General features: G+C 36.8%; 1 protein-coding gene across 3 annotated transcripts in view; it reads left to right on the forward strand.

Moving 5' to 3' along the window:
* The window catches only part of Tnpo (transportin 1), a 491,580-nt gene that overhangs the window by 431,214 nt on the left and 35,409 nt on the right, over positions 1–24,957 (forward strand). For all 3 annotated transcript variants that reach the window (XM_090390863.1, XM_090390862.1, XM_090390864.1), the window contains one exon: positions 5,793–5,967. In XM_090390863.1, coding sequence (XP_090246989.1) covers positions 5,793–5,967 — 175 coding nt within the window. The remainder of the gene's footprint in view (positions 1–5,792; positions 5,968–24,957) is intronic.

Here is a 24,957-nt window from a genome sequence, read left to right on the forward strand (position 1 = left end):
AGTATTTCTGGATTATGTAAAAAATATACAAATAAAATAAAAATATTTTAAAATTTTTTTAAAAGAAATCCATAAGTACACCTGTGTTACTAGTGTACTATAGATCCCCAACCTTTTTTGAGTGGTAGTTGCATATAAAAATAAAATAAAGATCATAAATTTGATAATGAAATATTTGCTAAAGTAACAACAAGGTGTAACAGGTAACTGTTTTTATTTTATCTTATTTTTTTATATGATTCCCACATGACAAAAATCTCAGGAAACATGATAGTACCATATGGGAGTATGTGATCAGAGAGAATACAGGAATCTGTTAATGTTTTCCTTAAAGAATTGGATTCTATCGGTATGCAGAATCCATATTACTATCACTAATTAATTACCATTGCCCTAGGTAATAAGAAGCTAGTTATCGATGAGCTACTCCATCATTTTCATGACTATTAATGTGAGGGCAGCAGGATGCTGACTTATCTCCATTTTTAAGGACAAGCTTGATAAAGGGTTGCATCCATGCACTTAGGTAGATACCAGATGAGAATGATGACTTATATAAGTGATGCTAGAGGCTAATTCTGGAGCGTATGTGCTTACAACTGGAAGGATATCATCTGGACAAGTGCCTCCATGTTTCTTCTATTTCATCCTTTATATCCAGTATGTACTGGCTGTAAGTCTTTCTTTTTAAAAAGTTCAGTCAGTTTTTAAACATGTAACCAGGATTGACATATAGTAGTGAAACTGAAATGGAAGAAATATGGAGAAGTACTTATCCAATAGGGGACTGAAGAAAACTTGATGTCTTGGAAGTTATAGTTCTTAGGTTGTTCAGTTGAGAAGGATGAGAAGTTGGCTTGATTAGTATTTTTTATTTTTATATAACTCTGACACATGAGAAGCTGCAAAACGATGCCAGGATAACTTTGGGTTAGTGAAAAAGCAATCTATTGATATTCTTTTTGAAGAGCTGGAGGTTGTAGTCTTAGTGGAATACTTCATGTGGAAAGTTTTTCTGTCACAGAACCATTGAAAGATAAATGGAAGAAGTGAGTTCAGTAGGTCAACAGTAAAAGTATATTAGGCATCTGTTGCTCATGTGATTGTAGGTTTAGCAGAAATGGGAGAGTGCATGATAGATGGATTCTAGCACCACTGAACAGTGTCAATTGAAATATCTTTAGAAAAGACAATCTGAAACTATCCATCTATGACACAGTGGTTGAGAAAGGCATTGTCAATCAGCCAAACTGCCTCTTCTGAACAGCATCTAGAATTTTTGTAGAGGTTTTAGGTGAACTAACCCAAATAATAGATCAATATTCCAAGGTTGGGTGGATTTAGGATTTGTACAGAGTAAGTAGATGAAATGATGTCTTGAGTGAAAAGGGTGCCAATTTTTTTTTTTAGAAGTTGAGGATGCTTTCAAAAAAACTGGGAGATCTGGGTCTTGATTTCAAAAGAAGAGATCTGGGTCTTGATTGTTAAATTGACCATTATCGATAAGAGAAGGAGGTCTATTTCTTTGCATGAAATAAAAACCAAATTGTATTTTGGAAGGATTAAAGGCAACTAGGTTGCTGTTGACAGAGAAATGGAGAAGAGCTGCTCATCTGCTGCAACCCTCTTGCTAGAGGATGCTACCGGAAGACGAGGGTATGGGTATGGTTTGTTGTATAAGTGGAATGTGTTATCAGCAAAACTATGGATGGGGTTTGCAGTCAGCAAGAGAATGCCATTTATCTGTCTCATGACATGGGTAGGTGAAATAAGTCCTAAAAAACATCTGCATTAGTCAGAAAATCTAAAGAGAGAATGAACCATTACACTCAATAAATGAACCAAGAGAAATCTGGCAATCCACTTACAAAAGGTTGAAGGCAGATCATAAAAACCTTATCCAAATGCCTTGGAAATTTTGAGTGCAACAGCACAGTTTTCCCCAGACCTTTTCATTGCACATATCCGAAGATGTGCTTCAGATTTAATTAGTTGAATTCATATTGGTGATCACTGATTAGTTGGTAATTCTTCAGGTGTCGAAGAAGCTGACTGCTAATGTCCTTAAGTGCTTGGACTTTACCATAGGGTGTGAATAAAGTGGAGTTTTTTTGTCTCATGTCAAAAATTGCAAGGCAATAAGGTTTTTATTATCCTGGAACACTTGGAAAATCATGGCTTGGATATTGGATTAGAATTTGGTTTGAACTGTGTGGAGAATGAAGGCATCATTTGAATATAGATAATTGCGGCCTGATTGGCCGAGTGGTTAGCATATCCACTCTCCAGCCAAAAGGCTGTGGGTTCGAATTCCACTGTGGGCATGGATGTTTGTGATGGTCTGTGAAAATAGTGGTGGTGGTCGGCAGTAGATGGCACTGGTGTAGATTATGAAGGTAGTTGCGGTTAGTGGAGTGATGGGGACGGAGAGTTGTAGAGCAGGTGCCCTCCCTCGATGAGTCTTTGGACTCCCTGGAGGTGTTATGTAATAATAATAATTTCTGTGACTACATCACAGGAAGTTTCTGGAGCTGGAGAGTGGAAATAGTAGTTTAATCATGGAAAGGATGAGTAAGAGTCTTGGAGATCTTGCTTGGTGTTGCTCTGGTGCCAGAGGACTCAAGGTTGTGAATGGCTGAATAGAGAACATTTCACTAGAGAAGAAAACTTACATGGGATTGTGAATGAATTACCAAGAGGAGTTTTCACTTCGGAAGTGTACTTAGAAGGAGAACTAGATAAGAAAAAATCCAGAGTATTGGGTATTGTTGGACGGACAGTTTGCTTTAGACCATTGCTTACAGTAGACTTAAGCTTCTCTTCCAGCCCAGCCTTGTCAGTGGAATTTGAAAAAGGGAAGCAGTTGTGGAGTTATGGACATTAAAATCACCAAGGATTTTGGTGATTTCACTTTTAAGATAGTTGGATTACAGAAAATCAGTCTTGGGGGATAAGTGAAACAGATCCAGTATTTTCAGAATCAGAGTAGCAGTAGATTGATATAATGAGACAAGGAAATCTTAACCCACTTCAAAAAGGGAAGACTCAAGATTAGACATCCTCTGACACTGTATATTGGATCACACAGTACCAATCACCCATGTGACAGAAGGAATCATGCAGGATGTGGTTTGGACAATTTTAAGATGGGTGGTTGTTGTTCTAGCAGGAATTTGGAGTTCAGTCAAAAATAGGATATTAGTTTTGTATGTCGATGAACATCATTTAAGTTGGTGTGTGTACTGTGAATGTTAGTGAAGTAAATATAGAAGACATTTTTGTGAGATTTCTTGAGTTTAATTTTTTGAGAGTGGTTTGTTTTTAACTGCAGTGACACTATTTATTTGAGTGTAAAATACTTGCATGCTAGTATTTTAGAGGTGAAGAGAAAAAGATCCATCTTTTCACCCCCTCTCCACTTCTTTTTTTTTAACCCTTACTAATATCTAACTGACAGTATCTTTAATGGTAAATTTCCTTGCACACCAATAGAGATCAAGGCCATAGGTTGAATTAAACTATATGGGTTTGGCAAAATAAAATAACTGGTACGGTAATAACGAAATGGTCAGAGTGCCTTGGCCTGTAAGTACCTATTTTGAAGGATTGCAATAAAAACATACTAAATATATACCCCCCCCCCCTCAAGTATCAGTTTAATATCTAGCTCGTGCTACTAACTGCTCACATTAAAACGATCAGTTTTGATTTCTTGCATGAGCTGCTAACAAGTCGATGAGTGGCCAAATACTATGTGATTAACTGAATATACAAATACTTTAAAAATAATTTGAGTTAGTGAAAAGGGGACAGAAATTGAAGATATGTGACCAAAAAATTCCACCTATGGCAAAATGTACACTGTTTGGAAAGAAGTCAACGGACACCATAGTGTAAGGAACAAACAGCCATGCATCCACAATAAGATCTAGGATCTTCTTTTACTGTGATGACTGCAGCAATCCTATGAGGCATACTTTCACATAAGCATATGATAGTGATCAATGGGAATTTTGGAGCATTCTTCCTGTAGGCATGTAATGAGATTCCGAACTCTTGTGGGGAAGATGTCTTTTTACCAAATGCGATGCTCCAACTTATTCTACAGATATTCAATAGGGTTGAGATCAGGGCTCTGTGGAGGCCAGTCAAGTTTGGTGACATTTCTGTCCACAAACCACACAGTTACAGCAGCAGCAGCCTTATAACATGATGCATTGTTGAAAGACATGGTGGTCATTTCCATAGAAACACCACAAAGTAGGATGCATTGTGTTGTCCAGAAAGTTCAGATACCTCTTGGAGTTCAATGTTCGTGGCACCACAAACTGAGGTCTTAGCTAAACCAGGAAAAATGGACCATACCATCACACTGCCACCTCCGAATTTCATAGTTGGGGGCTACACACTCTGGTAAGAAACATTCATGGGCATTTGCCACAGCCACACCTGTCCATCTACTTGGTAGAGAGTGTAGTGTGATTCGTTGCTCCACAAAGTTCCATGTCTCACTCTACATGTTCTTTGAACCACCGAAGACGACAGTGCATGGTTGTTAGGGGCTCACATATTGTGGTCCTACCATGGAAACCCATCTCATGAGCTTCGGTTCTGAATGTTTTTGCACAGATTAATGTTTCAGTCGATGCCCAGAATTTGGCGTTCAAACTTTCGTCTGATAAATGGCAGTTTTTACATATTATCCTTTTTGTCATGTGCGGTGAGTGTCACTTACAGTTAACTCCTTGTGCTTCCATCTCAGTATGGTATCACTGATTATTGACATGGGATGGCCTAGTTTGTCAACAATTTGCCATGTATCCTATCACAATTCCTCTTTCAAGCTCCATTGGTTTCCTTCTTACAGCCATTTCACCCGGACACAGCTGCACTGACTTGAGAGCATCATATTCTTTCAGTTTATACCATCTAAAAACACGTGACTCATTACATGGCATGATGCACCTTGCTCGTGGGGGTGTCTGTTGACTTCTTTCCATGTAGTGTAATTTGCTATTTATAACAAAATGTAATTAGGCATCTTTCATGGATTGTCTTTTGGTTTTCTAATGATCAGATTAATTCTGTGACATTTAATTTCAGTTTCATGAAGATTTTAAATTTAATTTCTTGTAATTTCATCAATTAAAAATTAAACCTCAGTTGAATATTATTATTATGCAACTCTTCCAAGGAGTCATTGTGGGAGAGCACTCTACACAACTCGCCATCTTCCCTACTTAATCCTCCAACTACTTTCATCACCTGTCTATAAATATTTTATTTAAAATGGCAAACGATTACACATATAAACTGTAATTTGTATTCATATTTATTTAAGCATCACTTATTAACATGATCACTGTTATTGCAGTAAATGCTTTGCGGTCTGATGATGCTTTTTGTAGTAACAGTAAAACATAAGAAAATGGTTTAATGAAAGTTTCTGTTGCTCTTAACTTACTTCAGTGTCACATCATCCAGAGATAACTAAGCATCTGTGATTACAATTCATAAGTGATATATATATATATATATATATATATATATATACACACACACACACACACACACACACACACACACACAAAGAAGTTTTATTATTTAGAGATGAATCATCACTTTTATTTATATTTGCTATGGGGTATGAAATTATATTGATATAAAAGTTACTGACAAGCAAAAAATGCATTATTATTTTTAATATTTTACAATCTTAACATTGATCCAAAACTGCTGTTTAAGTTGTGATAATTATGTTTGTCAGTGATATTTACTGAATGTTACAAAAGGTGTACTTCGTTGCGGAATATTCGGGATAATGAAGAAAAAGACTCTGCCTTCAGAGGTATTTGCAGTATGATCCGTGTAAATCCTGGTGGTGTTGTACAAGATTTCATATTCTTTTGTGATGCTGTTGCTTCCTGGGTAAATCCAAAGCCTGATCTGAAGCATCTATTTAATGAGGTATAATAGTTTTAATAATCTGATATTTAAAAGAGATTGCAATTCTGAGCTCTATAATTTTTGATTGTTTTGACTTGGATTACAAAATAGGTTCAACTCAGCTATATTACATATAAATAAGATTTAATTTAGATTAAGTTCACGAGTAATTCATTAGAGTATTGTATTTATTTGAGTTAGCATGTACAATAATCTACCATTTATCCAATCTTCAAAACAGTGATCTTTCAATTAACTGACCCTTGTATGTCAGCTGACTTCTTGTACTACACCGTGTAATTGTACCTTCACTCTATCTGATTCATCAATTATCAGAACTGCAAATTGTTGTTCCACTGTAGCCAAATAAATGCTAGATTACTGTATATCCTTTTGCTTATCTTGGCACAGAGGCAGTTAATTCTATAGAATCAAACTTTCAGAATTTCGACTTCATGTATCAATTACACATGCAGGATTATGTCTAACATATAAATTGCAGAGAGTGATGAAGGTAATACCAGATATGTTTTGTTAAATACTGCTTAGAATTAGCTAAATTAATGCAAATACTGCAGAGAGTAACCAAGAAATTTGAATTATTCTGTGTAGCAAGTTTACATTTTCGGTGGAGTATCACTGAATATTATTCAAGTACTGGATTACTTGATGGCAGATTAAATAAATGGGGAAATCATTTAACTGAAAAAATTATCAGGACTAATTTTGGCTGAGTTGATAGTCATTAGAAAATAATTGCATATAGAGGAGAAGTGTTCTGGATTGAAAGCAACAAATCAGGAGGAAGCAAAGATCTGGTCATAATTTTCGTGAAAATTACTATTTTTGAGGTGGATGAATTTTATGAAGTCATTGAATTTGTCCACATAAGGATAGCTTGCATGACTGTGTTACACACACACACACATTCTGCTTTAAGTGTTGGCATTAATATCTGTATTAATTATGTTGTAAGAGAAACAGGAAAAGTTTTTTTGCAAGTTAAATCATGGCTGTTGCTCAAATATATTTGCTTGGAGTAAGTAAGTGATACAGATAGAACTGTTTATAAGGAAACTCACAGAAATTCTGAGTTATTTATACTGATATTTTTTTTTAGGACTTCTAACCTAATGTCCAATCCTCACCTTCTCGTGGTGCACCCTGTTAGGTATCTACCTGGATACTGAACAAATGAGGATGGGTTGCAATTTGGGATTTAGCTGACCAAATTGTATTCTTATTGGCTTAAACCACAATATTAAATGATGGTACAACATGATAGAATTTCATGCCGGCTGGGGCGTTGCCCGGTTAAACAAGGCCCCCCATTGTTTTCGCCAGGGCGAACAGCGAGAAGTCAGCTACTGGAACAAATCCTAAAACACACACCAACTCAATATCACCAGAATTGAAGATCGGTACTATCAACATGAGAAGCTTGAATGCCAAAGAAATGGAGCTAGCTGAGGAATTAGATAAGTACCAGATCGACATAATAGGGGTGACTAAAACAAATAGACAAAAACTGGTGAGATCTTTCTGAGCAATAAATACAAAATGTTATATTCAGGCAATGACAATCAAGGAAAAGAAGGAGTAGCCATAGTATTCGACACTAAATACGAGGCTAATCTTCTTGAATGGCAGGCAATTTCAATTAGAGTGATCTGGGCAAATATCAGAATGGGGAACTGGATAAACTTATTTGTGCCTGTGGTCTCCCAGAAGGTTCTCCTAAGGTAGAAGTGGAGGAATTTTTTGAGTCTTTAGAAGAAGCAACTAACACAATGAAAAATTGGTCCTTGTTGGGGATCTAAATAGCAGAGTAGGAAATGATTGTCAGACGTACAAAAATATTTTCGGAAAATTTGGAGAAAAGAGCAAAGCTAATAATAATGGCAAATACTTGTTGGATTTCTGCTCAGGACATGGACTGGTTATTACTAACACCATGTTCCAACATAAAAATGTGCACAAATTCACATGGAGAGAAGAGGCAAGGAATAAGAAAAGTCTCATTGATTATATTATTGTTGATAGTGATGTTTTCTCTCTATGTGCAGGACACTAAAGTGTACAGAGGATTTGAAATTGGAAGTGATCGCCATTTAGTTTTAGGCAGGATAAAATTGAATTTTATATTGAAAAGAAGAACATGTAAGAAAGTTTTAAAATGAATAAAAGTTAAGCAGCTCTCAGATGTGAACTGTAGACTAAAATATACAAACAATTCAAGAAAAAATGAAAGAGTTTGAGAACAGGAATCAAACCTTGGAGATTCAGTGGCAAGCTCTGAAGAAAAAATTGATTTATTCTGCCAGAGAGGCGTGTGGTGAGGTTGTCTGCAAGGGTAGAAAAATCAGAACTCCCTGGTGGACACAGGAAGTTAAAGAGGCAGTGAAGGAAAAGAAGAAAGTGTATCAAAAGTTCCTGGCAAATAAGTCAGCTTGTGCTCTTAGAGAATACAGAGGCAAATGTAAGAAAGCTAAACACTGTGTTAAACTAGCTAAACAAAAGTCATGGGAAGACTTTGGTAAGAACATAGAAAAAATAAATATCAAGAAGTGGCAAGATATTCCGGAGGTTGTTGAAGCTCAGAAATGGAGGAAAGAGTGCTGTAAAAGGAATTAGAGGTGATATGAAAACTGGAGAAAAAAGATATCCTTGAAGTATGGAGTAATTACTTCGAAAAATTGCTAAATGAGACTAGCAGTGATGACAGCACAGTGATAAAAAAAAAAAACACTGACCAGGCATGCAATCAGGAATACATATCCATTCTTGAAGTAGAAAAAGCCATCAAAAGCCTGAAATGTGGAAAGGCAGCTGGAGTAGATGATATTAGACCATAAATGCTCAAGTGTGGAGGTATAAAAGTTTAACAGTGGCTACACTGCATAGTTCAGAGGGCCTGGACAGAATGACGAATTCCAGATGATTGGAGTAGAGCTCTCTCATAGTACCCATATATAAAAAGGGAAATAAAACTGATTGTGAGAATTACAGAGGTATTTCTCTACTGAGTGTTCCTGATAAGATTTATGCCGGTATACTTGAGAAATGGTTGAGAAGGATCGTGGAAGAGAAACTTGGTGAGGAACAAACTGGATTCAGGCCAAATAGATGCTATCAGGATCAGATAGTCACTTTACGACAAATAGTTGAAAAGTCATGGGAATATAACAAAGATCTGGAAAAGGCATATGACAAGGTGCCAAGAGAGAAGCTATTCAAAACGCTAAGGTTGTATGGTGTCAGTGGATCATTATATCAAGCAATACTTAGTCTTTATTTGAGTTGTAAGTCAGCAGTTAGAATTGAAGGAAGTACAGGGAGATGGTTTAATGTTAAATCTGGTGTCAGACAAGGATGTACATTATCACCTCTGTTATTCATTATCTATATGGATTACATTATGAAGGAAAGTGGTATTAAACCTGATATCAAAATTGGAGATGTTAATGTCAGCTCCTTGCTTTATGCGGATGATGTTATACTTCTAAATAAATCTGCTACAAGTCTGCAAGATTCCATGACTAAATTGAATAACTGTTGTGATAGATATGGTATGAAGGTCAGCAATAACAAGACAAAGATAATGAAAATAGGCAGAAGCATTGAAAATATCAGCTGCATTGTGAATGGAGAAGTTGGTTTAGCCATTCATCCAACCTTATATTTGCTAGTTGTTTGGTTGACCCCACATTCAAACATAAAGAAAATTTTTATTATACTGCGCCACTCTATGTTTGAAATCACACAATTATTGTGAAGGAGTCAAGCATCAAATAGCACAACAGCAACGTGAACTTACTACAGGCCGAAATTTTCTCACTTAGAGTTTCCTGCAAGATTCGTATTTTAATGAACGTTGCAATGAAACTGAAATTAGGCAAGCACAAGAATCTGGTTAAACAAGATATTAATTCTCTCACAAAATTATTTTTACATAAGAAACAAGAACTCTATTAAGATCAATGGCAATGCAATTAGAAAATAATTTATGCATTCTATAAAGTATTTAGATTCTACTCAGCTGAGTGCATCATTTACTCTTAGAACATATATATATAAGGATTTCACAATTCTCATCTGTTAGGATTTCAACTTAGCTTCACCTTAACAGCAACAATTTTCAGCAAAACACTTAAAAAGTAATTATTTTTAGTATCATCGAATAATCACAAACTTCAATTTTATCAAACACTTAGCTGGCATCATCAATATCTATCAGAGGATTAAAATAGTTCTTAAAAGGCTCCGTCTTGCATTTACATATACATTGTGAGATAACACATTCAAACACGAACTAATTCTTCAATGAAGTTTCTCACATTAGTTTCACAAGGAAAAATGTTTTATAATATCACTCATTCAAGCTTGACTAGCTGGCTCCAGCAACACAAAATTTGACCAAGTTCTCCAGACACAAGCAACACTATCACACGTTAGTTATAGAATAGATATTCTTACCGGTATGATCATCATAACTTGCACATTATGGAAAACTCTTACAACACTTCTAGGCACTCGATAATCTTCCACCCTGAATTCAATAACTTATTTGTTAAGACTGGAAAATGTATTTTCTTGCTCGTAAGAACTTATCTTATGATAAATCTTGATCATATTATTATCCTTTCACTCGGGTAAATTCCTTTACAAGGTGATAGGAAACTATAAATAAATATGAGTTTGAAGTAAGATTCATTAAAATCGGAACAAGTTTCCAAATCTTTGTTACATCGTACGATCCCAGGTTAGATCACATCTCACGACCTTCCCACACTTTCTCCAATTTCCTTCTGGTTCCTTCTTCGTATATTTCATAAATCCTCTCTCTCTCTCCCCCGCCCAAACTTATTTTTCTCCTCTCTTTCAATTTACAACGATATTCCCACGTGATCGTTGTACAGTTCCCAACGCTAAGGCACGTGCTATCTCAAAATAACTTAGTTTTCTGACAGTAGCCAATCAGATCACATTAGCAGAGTCCCTTAGAAATACTTTCACTTTCAGTAACAACAAATAAAATGCATATATTACAATTCGCTTAGGATACATTTACAAGTTAATATAAAGAATTTATATAAGATAAATAACTAAAAAAATTTACAATTATTATTTCAATGAACAAATAACAGTAAGTGGTTAAATTACAATTTACTTAGGAGCAAACTTAGCTCAGGAATTGCAATCCATGTTAAATCATGAATGAAGTATTAATAATCATAAAATTCTTCATTCGCAATTTAACAAGAACCTATACAACAAGTAAAACATTTCAGCTACTTAGGCACGATTTTTAGTGAAGATGGTAAATTAAATATGGAAATAGACAACAGAACAGTGGTGGCCCATACATAAGCACTGCGACACTGCAGCACCCCCCTCCCCCCAAGGAAAAACTTCAAAATTTAAATTTTGTTTGTGTTTATAAATAATAACAATGCTTACAACATTATATAAATGCAATACAACATGTTAAAGGTTACAGCTTATGTTTTGACATTGATTGAATAGTTAATAATTGGAATTGTTTGATTAACGCTTTAGATTACGAAACAGATGCACTGCGATCTAATGGCAATATTCGTTTGCGGTTGTTATTGCATGTTACGTCATTCCCACACTTCCCAAACAGCAGCAGTGTATTTTTTAGTATCCATACACACGTTATTTCTGTGAGATATGAAACGTTTATTTTTGGTGCGTGTGCGTGGTGAACTATTTTTTGTCAATCTTATTTTATTTTGTTAAAATAACATATAATTATTTATTTATTATAGATACAAGGCTGAATTATGATGAGTGTCACTGTTGAAAATATGAAAAGATTATTTTTTCAATTATCATTACACGAAACAAATGCACTACGATCTAACGCCAATATTCATTGGCGCTCGTCATTGCTATCGATACGAGATTTTTATTATTGGTGTTTGTTAGTGGTGAGGATGAAAGAGATTTTTATTATTGGTGTTTGTCAGTGGTGAGGATGAAATATTTTTAATATGCATTTATTAATAAATTTGTTACTGATTAGAAAAAAAGTAGTTTTCTTGTATATGCAGTACCCCCACTTAAAATTTTCACCGGCCGCCACTGCAATAGAATCAACAAAGCTGGTATGGTAGGAAGTCAACTGAATAAATTTATATGGAATAAGAGAGAAATTAGTCAAAACACTAAATTAGCTGTATACAAGACAGTTTCAAACCAATTTTAACTTATGGATCTGAGAGCTGGGTCAGAAGTAAAACACTTGACCAAAGACTAGAGACCACAGATATGGGAGTCCTGAGAAAGATTAGGGGCATGAACAGATGGCATCAATGGCAATATCATATTAAAATTGAGGATATTAGGAAAGAACTTGACATTGTCAGCATCCAGGAATGCATTAGCAGAGCTAATCTCAGGTGGTATGGTCACTTAAACAGAATGGGCGAGTAAAGATTAGCCAAGCAAGTGTTCTCTGCCAGGTTGGCAGGAAAAAGACTCAGAGGAAGATCAAGATATAGTGTTGGTCTTCCTCTGGGTCTTTGTGGATTGATATGGTAAAAAGTGCCTTAGAAGAAAGATATATAAATATAAGATCTGACAATGTAGCTTTGACAGGTTACAGATTGATTTGGCAGAAAATTGTAGGTAGGAAGTTAGTAATGATGTAATTTGATGATGATGATTTTTTTTAATTTTTTTTTTTTTTTATAACTAGGTTTATTTTTAAAAGTGCCATTGGATCTTTCTTCAGAACACTAGTCACCACTGACACCATGTTCCAATTTAAAAATGAAAATAATATTCACAAAGCGGACAGAACATCTCGTTGGCGATACAAGAGTATGCAGGGAACTTATGTTTGAAATGGATGAAAATCGAGCATCTTTAAAAGTTGAACTATGGATTCAAATATAAAAAATTAACATCTGGCTACAGGAAAGGTGCCCAGGGAATGGAAGGAAGGTAAGATAGTGCCATTGCATAAGGGCAGTAGCAGACTGGAAGTGTCTAATTATAGGCCAGTTTGTGTGTCGTCAGTAGTTGTTAATATCTTGGATAAATTAGTTAGGGACCATATACAACATTGGGCAGATGAGAGTAACGTTATCTGTGAGAGTCAACATGGATTTGTGGGGGGGGGGGGGGGGGGGGGGCTCTTGTTTTAGTAATATGCCAGCCTTTTATAATAAAGTTACAAGAGCAGTAGATGAGGGAAAGGCATATACTGCCATTTTCTTGGATTTAGTGAAGGCATTTGACAGGGTGCCACATGCTAAACTGATATATAAGTTGCAGCACATGGGTTTGGATGTCAGGTTGGTCAACTGGATTCAGGATTGGCTGTCCGATAGGTATCAGAGAGTTGGTGAGGCAGTTTCAAGGAGGCAGAGGGTTACAAGTGGGGTCCCACAGGGCTCAGTATTGGGACCTATATTGTTTAACCTTTATATCAGTGACACTGTCAGTGGTGCAGGGGGATGTTTAGTTGTTTGCAGATGATGTGAAACTGGGAAGGGTTATTAGTAATAGTGCAGATGTGGTAGTCATGCAAGAGGATTTGAATAATCTAGACAGATGGGCAAATGAATGGGGGTTAGGGAGGAAGCAGGGAAGACAAGATCTGTGGTTGATGATTGATAGAAACCCGAAATTCAAGGGACATATTGCGAAGGTGGTGCAGGTAACACAAAGGATTGCTGCAATAATGACAAGGACGCTGACCTGCAGAGATAAAAGAGTTATCATTCCTTTGTATAAGACCCTGATGAGACCACACTTAGACTATTGTTCTCAGATTTGGTCCCCAGGATTTGAAGGGAATAAATTAACTGTGGAAAGGGTACAGAGGCAGATAACAAAGACAGTTTCAGGAATGTACAATGTTAGTTATGAGGATCATCTGAGTGAATGTGGATTGCAGAGTTTGGTGAATAGAAGAAGGACAGGTGATATGATTGAGACTTTTAAACTTTTGAGAGGTGGTTACAGGGTTGACACTGGGGAGTTCTTTTGCTTGGTTGAACAGCGGGAAGGGGTGATGACAAGGGGCCATCCCTGGAAGTTACGAAAGGAAACTGTGAGGCATGGTTTCTTTGCATGGAGGGTGGTTGAACCATGGAATGCATTGGCTGATAGTGGTGAGATCGGTCAATGAGTTTAAGGGGTGGCATGATAGACTTTGTGTTTCCTAGGAGGGACCTCCCATGTTGAGTTTTGATAGACTTGTGATTCCTAGGATGGACCTCCCGTGATGAGTCTTTTGGCTCCTTGGAGGCCTAAAGAATAATAATAATAATGAACACAGAATCCTTTGAAATAATTCTCACCTAATTCAGGGGCTTTATTTTAATGTTGTAACTTAAATTGTAAGGATTGTCTCTTGATCTCAAAAGTTGAGATTCTTATCTTTTGCAAATATCAAAAGTTTATAATTGTTTGATAGTACCTTTTTAGCCCATGACATTTTCCCATATCTGTAAACTGATTGTTGTATTATCTTGTATTCTACCTTATTTGAATTTCCTTGTTTCACACTAATGATGTCCTATTTTCAGTATGACATATCTGTTTCTAATTTCAGTAAATCTGTGCAATGCTTTCGTGTTTTTTTTTTTTTTTTAACCTATGAGCTCTCATTAGAGTTATCCTACATTTCTTAATCATTCTTCCTTTTTACTCATTATGTTGTAAAAACAATTTCGGATTTCCTTTGGCCTGCTTGGCTAATTTTCTCACATAATCCAGTTTGCTTTTCTTTGCTCACCATGCTGTTTGCCCTGTACTTTGTCAAATCTTCTAATACATTTCTGATCATACACCTTCTGCAAAGAAAAGTTATTATTATTTATATGAGTACTCCATGGAGTCAAAAGACTCATTGTGGGAGACCTACTCTATCCATTAACATCATACCTATCATACATCTCCTTAACGCAATCCTGTGCAATCCATTCCACTCATTCACCACTTTCAAAAGAACCTAGTCCACACACCCTTATTTACACAGCTTACTCTTAGACAGCTTCCAAATATGATCCCTTGTTTTCTCCCTACTCACCATCTATTGAAAAGGTTCTTCTGGTCAATGTTATAGAATCCCTTTAGTAACTTATTAGTTTCTATTATATCCCCTCTCCTCATCCTGTTAGCCAAACTCTGCAATCTACACACCCTCAATCTGTTCTCATAGGGAACATGAGACCTGTCACCATCTTGGTCACTCATCTCTGAATCCTCTCCACCACCTCCTGATCCCCAAGAAACGCAGGTGACCAAATCTGCATAGTAGTTAACATGTGGTCTTATAAAGAGGGATAATAACCTCCCTATCTTTATTTGCTGGTGTGTTCTTCAATGTCTTAGTAATCTACTGAGCTACTGAAATAAAGAGCCTAAAGGCTTCACTTTGGGCAATGTGAAATTATTTAAATTAAAGGGATATTAAATCCCACATTATTTCAAAGCCAAATAAGAAACTCAAAGATAGAAATCAAAGAGTTTCATGCCAAATATCTAGCAAACTATAAAAGTTTTGGCGAATCCTAGCGTAAGCTAAACACACGGTTCAATACTAGGGCAACTCGTAGCAAAGGTGGGTAAAGTTCTGATCACTATCCTTAGTATTTCCCATTATGTAAAAACAATCTCCTAGGAGATGTATGATGTTATACATTATGGGGGGGGGTCACTACCCAGACCAGTTTCAACCTTTATTGAGGTCTCATCAGTGAGTAGGTAGACCTAGATGATACTATGGTCCTTATAAGGACTAGCTTAAAGGGGCGAAGCAAGAATGCTTTTCATATTCCCCGTTGTCTGTAGAGGACAGTGTAATGATAAGGTGTTATTGAGCTATAAAGCTCTGATCATTGCAAGAGGGTAACAGCAATAGCGAGCCTCAGTTAGAACTTCAATGGCTATGGCATTGCCAACCATTACCCTCCCTTGGTACCCATTTTAGTCGCCTCGTACGACATGCATGGGCTACATTGGAGCTATTCTTATCCCAGCCACCACACGGAAGTAATACTATGGTTGTAGTGAGTAGAACTTATATACTTTGCTATACGAGTTGTCAAAAAAGGTGCACCAATAAGTTACTGAAATAAAGAGCCAAAAGGCTTCACTTCAGCGATGTAAAATTATTTAAATTAAGGGGATATTAAACCCCACATTATTTCAAAGCTGAATAAGAAACTCAAAGATAGAAATCAAAGAGTTTCATGCCGAATATATAGCAAACTGTAAAAGTTTCGGCGAATCCTACTGTAAGTTAAACACTCTGTTGAAATGTTGAAGTCCATCTCCTCACACCCAATTACTTGCCCTGTGCTCACTGAGTTAATTTGTTGATGTCTTTCATCTGCATTTTTTATGTTCCCTGACCAGCAACCAAATAACTATTTTGTCCTTTCAATTTTTATTTCACACTAGATAGCTTCAAATGTAGTGCTTCCCACAAACTACCATTATGCTGAACTTCTACTCTTCCAAATCTTCTCTTTTAATTTGGGAAACAAAGATGGGATGCAGAATTTATGCTTAGTGGGGATATATTGTTAGAGGTGGAGGAAATAAGAGATCTTGGGGTGATAGTGGATAAGGATATACAATTTAGAGGATATTTTGCCAGAATTATGAGGACAATGCAACGAATTCTGGGAATGATGTAGAGGACACTGACTATAGAAGTAAGGAGATTCTTGTTCCATTGTATAAGGCTGTGATTAGGCCACACACGGACTACTGTGCACAAATTTGATCACCTGGTTTTCAAAAGGACAATGAGATGTTGGAAAGGATTAGAGGCGACTGAGGTAGTTTCTGATCTCTGGAATGTTGAATATGAGGAATGATTGAGAAGATGTAATTTACAGAGTCTAGTGGATAGGAGGAAGAGGGGGGTGATATGATAGAGACGTACAAGGACGTACTATAAGGAGTGGGTATAGGATCAGTGTTGAAGAGGCTTTTCATAAAATGGTGGGAAATCAGTGGAGAACAAGAGGTGATCCCTGGAAGCTGTATAAGAAGGATGTTAGCAAGGGAGTGAGAAGCAGATTTTTTTAATGCAGAGTTGTGAATGATTGGAATTCCTTGTCTGAGAATTTGAATGTGTTAAGGCATGGTATGATGAGCCATATGTATGACAAAGGGACCTCCTTTGACCTACTTTGATGAGTCTTTGACTCCATGGGGTCTTAGGATAGTAATAATAATAATAATAATTTATATACAGTGTGAACAAAATTAAAATGTCCCTGTTTCAGGCCTTGTGGAGTGCTACCCAGTGAACCAAATGCTGAAACTTTAGGAATACATTGTTTATAATGAAGAAGCGATATCTGAGAAGGAAAAGAAAAATTCCTAAATTAACCACCAGGAGGTTAATGGGTGTAGTAATTTTTCTGTGTGTTTACATAAGAAGGAGAAAAGTGACACAAGCATAAATAACAGATTTTAATTCCCTTCCATTATGCATCCGCATGCTGTTTGTTCAATATACTACCCTTCCCAGTATGCCACAAGCTATCCTCGGGACTGATGTTGCGCACATGCTGCATTATGCTGTCTTTTAGTGCTGGCAAATTATCAGGATGATCCTGATAAACCCTGTCTTTGAAAAATCCCCAGAACTAGAAGTTACAGGGAGTCAGCTCAGGTGAAAGACACGATCATACAGTGGTGACAAACGCACACCTAATCACTCTGGCTTCCGTGAAATGTTCTTGAAGAACCTCCTGTATGAATTGACTGATGTGTGGAGCAGCCCCCTCCCCCACCCGCCCCCCACCTCCTGCATGAAAATGACTGAATCCATGCACGGATGCTGCTGCTGTAGCTGTGGCGCAATAAAATTGTTTGTCATATTGTGATACCTCTTGGTAGTCACACAGGACCTAACTGGTAAATATCTTCAAAGAAGAATGGTCCAATGACAGACGAAGCTATAAACCCACACCAAACAGTAACTTTGGGTGATTGCAAAGGAATTTGTTGGATTGCATTTGGGTTTTGTGTAGCTCATACCTGGCAGCAGTTGTGGTCTTCGTAGTTCTGTTCAGGTGAAAGTGCCTTACCCCCCCCCCCCACACACACATACACACAAAAAAAAATCATCCATGGCATCCAACTTCACTCAAGCAAAAAATGTTAAAGTGAATGTCAGTCGACTTTCAAAGTCCTGCAAGTGCAACTTTTGTGTCAGTTATCTTGAATGGGTAGAAATACAGAATCTTCTGTAGAATTTTCCATATGTGTGTCTTGATACAGTGCGTACTCTGCAGGAACCAATGCTGTTATTTATGGCCTGATCCATAACAGCAGTAGCAACTTCATTCACTTGTGAACTGATTGATTTGTGACTTTTGCTAAGTCTAACTCCAAATGGTCATCTTTTTTCAAAATGAGTAATCATTCATTGCAGAGCATGCACATGGAGATAGTGGACCTTGTTCAGGTGACAAAATTCATGGAGTGTAGCAACAGCATTGCAGTTATGTAGGTAGTACTGCTTCATGAGCAAAGCACATTTAGGAAAGGTTAGTTCCATCACTGTTGATGTGTTAACAACCAGAATGAAGAGAAAAATCCTGTGTTCATCTTTTTAACCACTCCCGCAGCACCTGCTAAGTTGCATGATTATGCAGATTCCATGCATTTGCCCTTTACAACACCCCTCACAGTGATTTTGGAACTACTTTTTCTCTTCTTTCAAATATCACTTCAGCATGAGGCACAATGTATTCCTGCAAAGTTTCACAGCATTTGGATCATTGGTTGGTTCTCCACAAGGCCTTAAAGAGAGATACTTTAATTTTGATCTACCTGTATGTGGGTGGGGGACCCTATACACAAGATATATAAGAATATCTTGTGTATTCTTATATATGCCTCATTGTATGAGGCACATCAGTGCCTCATACAATGGCACTGATGTGCAGGTGAGAGTTGGGAAAAAAGAAATCTATTTATCTTTGAAGAGTTGGAAATAGTAGTAGTAGGGGAAACACTTTATTATGAGGGCTGTTCCAGAGGACAAAGTATATGGAATAAAAGAGGAGAAAGCGGTTCCATGTATGCAGTCAGAAAAGAGATGTTAAGAAGAAGCTGCTGATGTTTTAATTTTTAATATGCCTAATTACAAATGAAGGGATGATGTACATTGGTATAATAAATTTAGTTTAATCCTTTATCCAAGTGTGAGCAAACAAAGTTTGCACCTGAAAGTATCTTCAGGACTGGGGTAAGGTGGTGCAACACCAGGGCAACTCCTTGCAAAGGTGGAGCAAGCTACTGTCACTCCTATCTTAGTATCTCACATAATGCAAAGCACATCTCCTTGCGGATATGTCTAATATTATGCATTAAGGGAAGGGCCACTACCCAGACTAGTTTCGACCTTTATTGAGATCTCTTCAGTGGGAGCCAGGCCCAAGTGGAGATACCAGCCAGAAGCGTTAGCAAGGTCATGGCCCTTCCCTTAATGCATAACATTAGACATATCTGCAAGGAGATATTTGCATTATGTGAGATACTAAGATAGGAGTGATAGTAGTTTGCTCCACCTTTGCAAGGAGTCACCTTGGTGTTGCACCACCTTACCCCACTCCTGAAGATACTTTCAGGCGCAAACTTTGTTTGCTCACACTTGGATAAAGGATTAAACTAAATTTATTATATTCTAACCAAGTGAAAAATAAACTTTCAACGATGTATATTGGTGGTCTGAAAAGTTATCGGCCTAAATGAAAAAACAAATTTATAATTTCAAAATTATTTTTATTTTTCAACATAAATCTCCCTTAAGACTAATACATTTATTCCAGCGATGCTCCAGCACCATTATCCCATCCCTGTAGTGGTTCTCAGTAAGATCTGCAAAATATCCCTCTACAGCTGCAATCACCTCTTGATTCGAAAAAAAACCCTGACCAAAGAAGAAGAGTTTTAGTTTTGGGCAGAGATAGAAGTCAGAACGAGCCAAATCTGGGGAATAGGGTAGATATTCCAACAATTCATAGTGCAGATCCCTAAATTTTCCCATTGCCAAAAATACCTCTGTGGGCAGGTGCATTGTCCTGATGAAAGGTTAAGTTTTTTCTTCTGCAAACCGGTTCTTTTCTCACGAATTTTTTCGTCTAGTCTGGTTAAAATATTGGAATAATATTCCCCAGTTATTGTTTTATCCTTTTCAAGATAATTAATAAGCAAAATGCCTTTATCATCTGAAAACACTGATGCCATGACCTTTCCTGCTGATGGAATTGACTTTGTGTCATCTTTTGCACTGAACAACCGGCTTCTGTCCACTGTTTTGACTGCTGTTTGAATTCTGGTGTGTAATGGTGAATCCCAGTCTCATCCATAGTAATAAATTGACAACACACAAAATCAATTTTATTCTTGTTAAAACGCTCCAAGCACTGTTCAGAGATTTTTCATGCAAGTGTGATTTTGATCTGCTGTGAACCCATCTTGCTCAAAGCTTTTTCATTTGCAATTCTTCATGCAAAATATATCCTACACGTTCTTTTGAAATGCCTTTAGTCTCAGCAATTTCACGCACTTTGACTCGCCGTTCATCCAATACCATATCGCACCTTGATCGATGATTTCTGGTATAGTTACACTTTTTGGACATCCTTCACGTGGATCATCTTTAAGGCTGGTACAGCCATGTTTAAACTCAGCAGCCCATTTCTTAATTGTCAAAAACAAAGGAGAAGAGCAACTATAAACTTTTATGAACTTCGAATGACTTTTGGTGGTAAGCCTTCTTTTATAAAGAATTTTATAACCACACGATACTCAATTTTATCCATTTCAAGGGATACAGACAACACTTTTGCTTCAGACAGCTGTATAAAACAAATTACTTGATAGAATGACTTGCAATTTCACATAGATGCTTATGACAGATGTTCCAACTTAAAAAAAAAATCTTGCTAATAGTGTTGTCATCTATGTCAATACCGAGAACTTTACAGACCACCCTCGTATCCTGATTCACTGTAGTAGATAAGCTTAAAACAGTGCATCTGTAAGACAGGTTGAAGTAAATCAGTGACGGAAGAATCATTTATCAATCAAATCACTCTTCTCTGGACATCACCAGAAATTTTCTGGTGGACCATGCCAAAAAATGCAGATAGTATTTTAAGAATTGGCATGTTTGGAATTTGTGCAGAGTTAAGATGCTTTTAACCTGGATAGGTTAAAAGCATCTTTAGCTGAAAAGAATGCTTAGTTTGCTGAACTGGCATTTATTTGGAGCCTCTCATGGCATAAACACATCACAATAAGAGCTTGTGAAACTTAATGTGTTTATGCCATGGAGGTAAATGGCAGTCCAGAGAGAGAAACCTGATCCTATCTCATGATTTCTATATTACTAAGGTGGGATGAGTTACTAAGTGAGCTAATTCTTTTAAATAATAATTACTAATAATGGAATAACTTACTTAAAACTTTTCATTTAACATAAAATTTTTGTTCTGGTATCTAGGGCATCATCAGTTTTCAAATTCAACAAGTAGAAAAAATAACTGGAAGACTCAACAGTGAAAAAACCTGAGCTATTGGTACATATTATGTGCAGCAGTATGGTGTAATATATGCAAAGATCCTAACTACATAAATTTAAACTAGAGATATTAATTCTTAAAACATGTGGAGAAGAACTATTTTCCTTGGGGGGGGGGATATAACTTCAGACCATAATTTTTATTCAGATTTAGGTAGTGAAGCAAGATTTTACAACTTTCTTTGTGTAAATGTCATCATCATCATCAAATTCCTGCCATGTACCCTCAAGGGGTGTACAGGATATGATAGTACTACATGAAAAAAATTACATCATTACTAACTTCCTATCTACAATTTTCCTCCAAATCCGTTTGTTACTTTTGTGTAAATGTTCCATTAGATAACTGCTTTTGTGAAGGGCTTTAATTTTTTTGTCCCCCCCCCCCCCCCCAATTACTCATGACTCAATATTTAGTGGAGTTGGCATGTTCTGCTAGTCCAGTTTGGTCAAAATATGATAACCCATATGGGAACTGAATTCCAGGGTGAGTCAAAAGCAGAAGTTTATCCTTGAAGAGCCAAAAAAGTAAAAATCTTATTGATAAGACAAAAGGATACGTGAAGATCAAGATCTAATCTGTTTGGCTATTTCTTCAGAAACTTAATAAAGAATGGTAACATGTTGGGCTTCTTCTCGGGAGATAGGTGACAAGGAACCCCTATAGCTGTTAATAACTTCAATGGCATAAGATCTGAAACATTAGTGAGGAAGGTGGATTTAATATAATTTCCTTCTTGAGACAGCAGTGCTTCAGTGGAGCACAAAAAGTGAGCTTGAATTCTCATTTCTTCCCTTCATTCTCTCCTCCTCTGTTCTTTGGAACTGTCTTCCTTGTACTCTTTTCTACAATGAATACAGTCCCCACTGTTTCAAGAAACACATTAACTGATTCCTTTCTTCTCTCTACCCACTTGATCAAACACAACACTGTCATGTTATAGATTGTTTATGAAACCTTTTGTGTGTTGAGGGGATCTTGGAGAAAAAAAAATAGAGTCTGGAAGGTGAACTAAAGGATGGTGATTTACTGAGTAAACCTCATTGCCAGACATGATCAAATGCTGTGAAAATATTCAGTGGCAGCACATATTTCCTCTAATCTTCTCATGCTACACTGCCAGTTATGGGTGATGTAGGCTAAGAGTCAGCTGTGAATCTAGAGTGGGGAAATCCATACTGGTTGACATGATAACTTTCTCCTTTATTTGTTGGATGGCAACTTTTATGTACCTGTTTTGGAATAGGTTGGATATATATGATTCCTTCCATGCATTGGGATAAGTACCAGCTGAGTATAAGAGATTGTGGAAGATACCATTGGTACTAGAAGTTTTAATGTCTAAATTATTTAATATTCTTTTAATGTTGTTTTTGCTGAAAACCACAGAAATCATATGATGCTATTTGCTGGTATAATAGGAGGTGATGGCAAGACACGGATGATGTGTCTTGTCATCTGTGCAGGATTTGGAAGAGAAGAATGCCAGCAGGTCAGTTTAACCTTTTGGATGGAATCAATGCTTTTATGCCAGTGAGGGTTATTCTGTGGCTCACTCAGAACAGTGTTTGTACTGGAAGAGTGGAAACATTTCTGACCATGGAAAGGAACAGTAGAAGCTCCGGAGTTCATCCCACTTGGTGCCTTTTGTGGTGCCAAAGGATTGAAATGTCTGGAGGGAGGAGGAGGAAACCCCTTGAGAGAAGAAATTGCACTTATACTATTCATTCCCTCACCTAATTTTGTTCTCACTGTCTTCCCAGTATTCATTGCATTCTGTCCCTGTAACAGTATTTGTTCCATTAATCAGGTGTCAGTGATATCTATAATATTTGTCCATTGCAAGCAGCTAACCAATGCAAGAGACTTCTCATTCTTGTTCCTAATGCCTCTGGCATTAGTATGCAGGAATTGCAATATCCCATTTGGCCCACAGATGACAAATAAACATGCATTTTTTTTTGGTGATTGTCTCATTCAGATTTGAGACTGAGAAACTTCATTCAGCATTCTTTGATGGTCTTTTGCATTCTGACATTCATTCACTTATCTCAAGGGTGCCTGCCAATAACCTTAGTTTTCCTGATTTTGCACTTCCGTTTTCCTACTGTAAAAACTCCCAGACATCTGACTCCAAATTCTTTCATCAATCATGGACATCGTCATCATGTCTCAAGTAATTTCTTAATTTCTTTAAAAATTTATTAAAGAAGTTAACTCCATCTAAATAATAATAAATTTAGTTTAATCCTTTATCCAAGTGTGAGCAAACAAAGTTTGCGCCTGAAGTATCTTCAGGACTGGGGTAAGGTGGTACAACACCAGGGCAACTCGTTGCAAAGGTGGAGAAAGCTACCAACACTCCTGTCTCAGTGTCTCCTATAATGCAAAACACATCTCCTTATGGATATGTCTAATGTTATGCATTAAGGGAAGGGCCACTACCCAGACTAGTTTCGACCTTTATTGAGGTCTCTTCAGTGGGAGCCAGGCCCAAGTGGAGATACCAGGCAGAAGCATTAGCAAGGTCATCTCCACCTATAGGAGTTGCCAAATGGTGTGCCACCCTTTTTTAATAAATTACTCTTTGCAACGAGTTGCCCTGGTGTTGTACCACCTTACCCCAGTCCTGAAGATACTTCAGGCGCAAACTTTGTTTGCTCACACTTGGATAAAGGATTAAACTAAATTTATTATACCCTAACCAAGTAAAAAATAAACTTTACTCTCTCTCTCTCTCTCTCTCTCTCTCTCTCTCTCTCTCTCTCTCTCTCTCTCACTTCTTTCAGCAACTCTTTCATATCCTCCTCACATTCCAAACTTTTTACTTTTTAAATTATTTGTTCCTACCAAATTATTAACTCTTTCCCTTTTTACACTTTAATGGTATCGCTACTATCTTTAATCATTGCACCTCTAATTATGAAATTACTATAATATTTTCTCTCTGCTTTATAGCTCGGCTGCTGGTGAGTTGTTATGCTTGAAACGGATTTGTTGTAGCAAGTTTTCCAATGGTTATGTAATATTCGAAAGAAATTATATTTGCTTAATAAAAATAGGAGTAGTGAAAAATGAAAGACTTTGAAAACAGAACTGAACCTTGGAAACTAAGTAGCAAACTCTAAATAAATTTTGATCAACTAATGAAAAGCATATGGTCGAAGCAGTCTGCAAGGATTTAAAAAAAAAAAAAAAAAAAAATTAGAAGAAGAAAAGAACTCTATAGCAAATGTAGGAAGTTCAAGAAGCAGTCCATAAAATGAAGAAATCATACAGTGAGTTTGCTTGTGAGTCAACATGTGCTCCTATAGAATACAAAGAAAATGTAGGAAAGCTACATTTTGTTTTGTTTTTTTCTTTCTAAGTTATTTATACATTAAAAAATAGCTAAACAACATGGAAGATTTGGGGA

Source organism: Typopeltis vanoorti, chromosome 3 (assembly GCF_054136105.1).
Source record: "Typopeltis vanoorti isolate ZY-2024b chromosome 3, IOZ_Tvanoo_1.0, whole genome shotgun sequence".
NCBI lineage: Eukaryota > Metazoa > Arthropoda > Arachnida > Uropygi > Thelyphonidae > Typopeltis > Typopeltis vanoorti.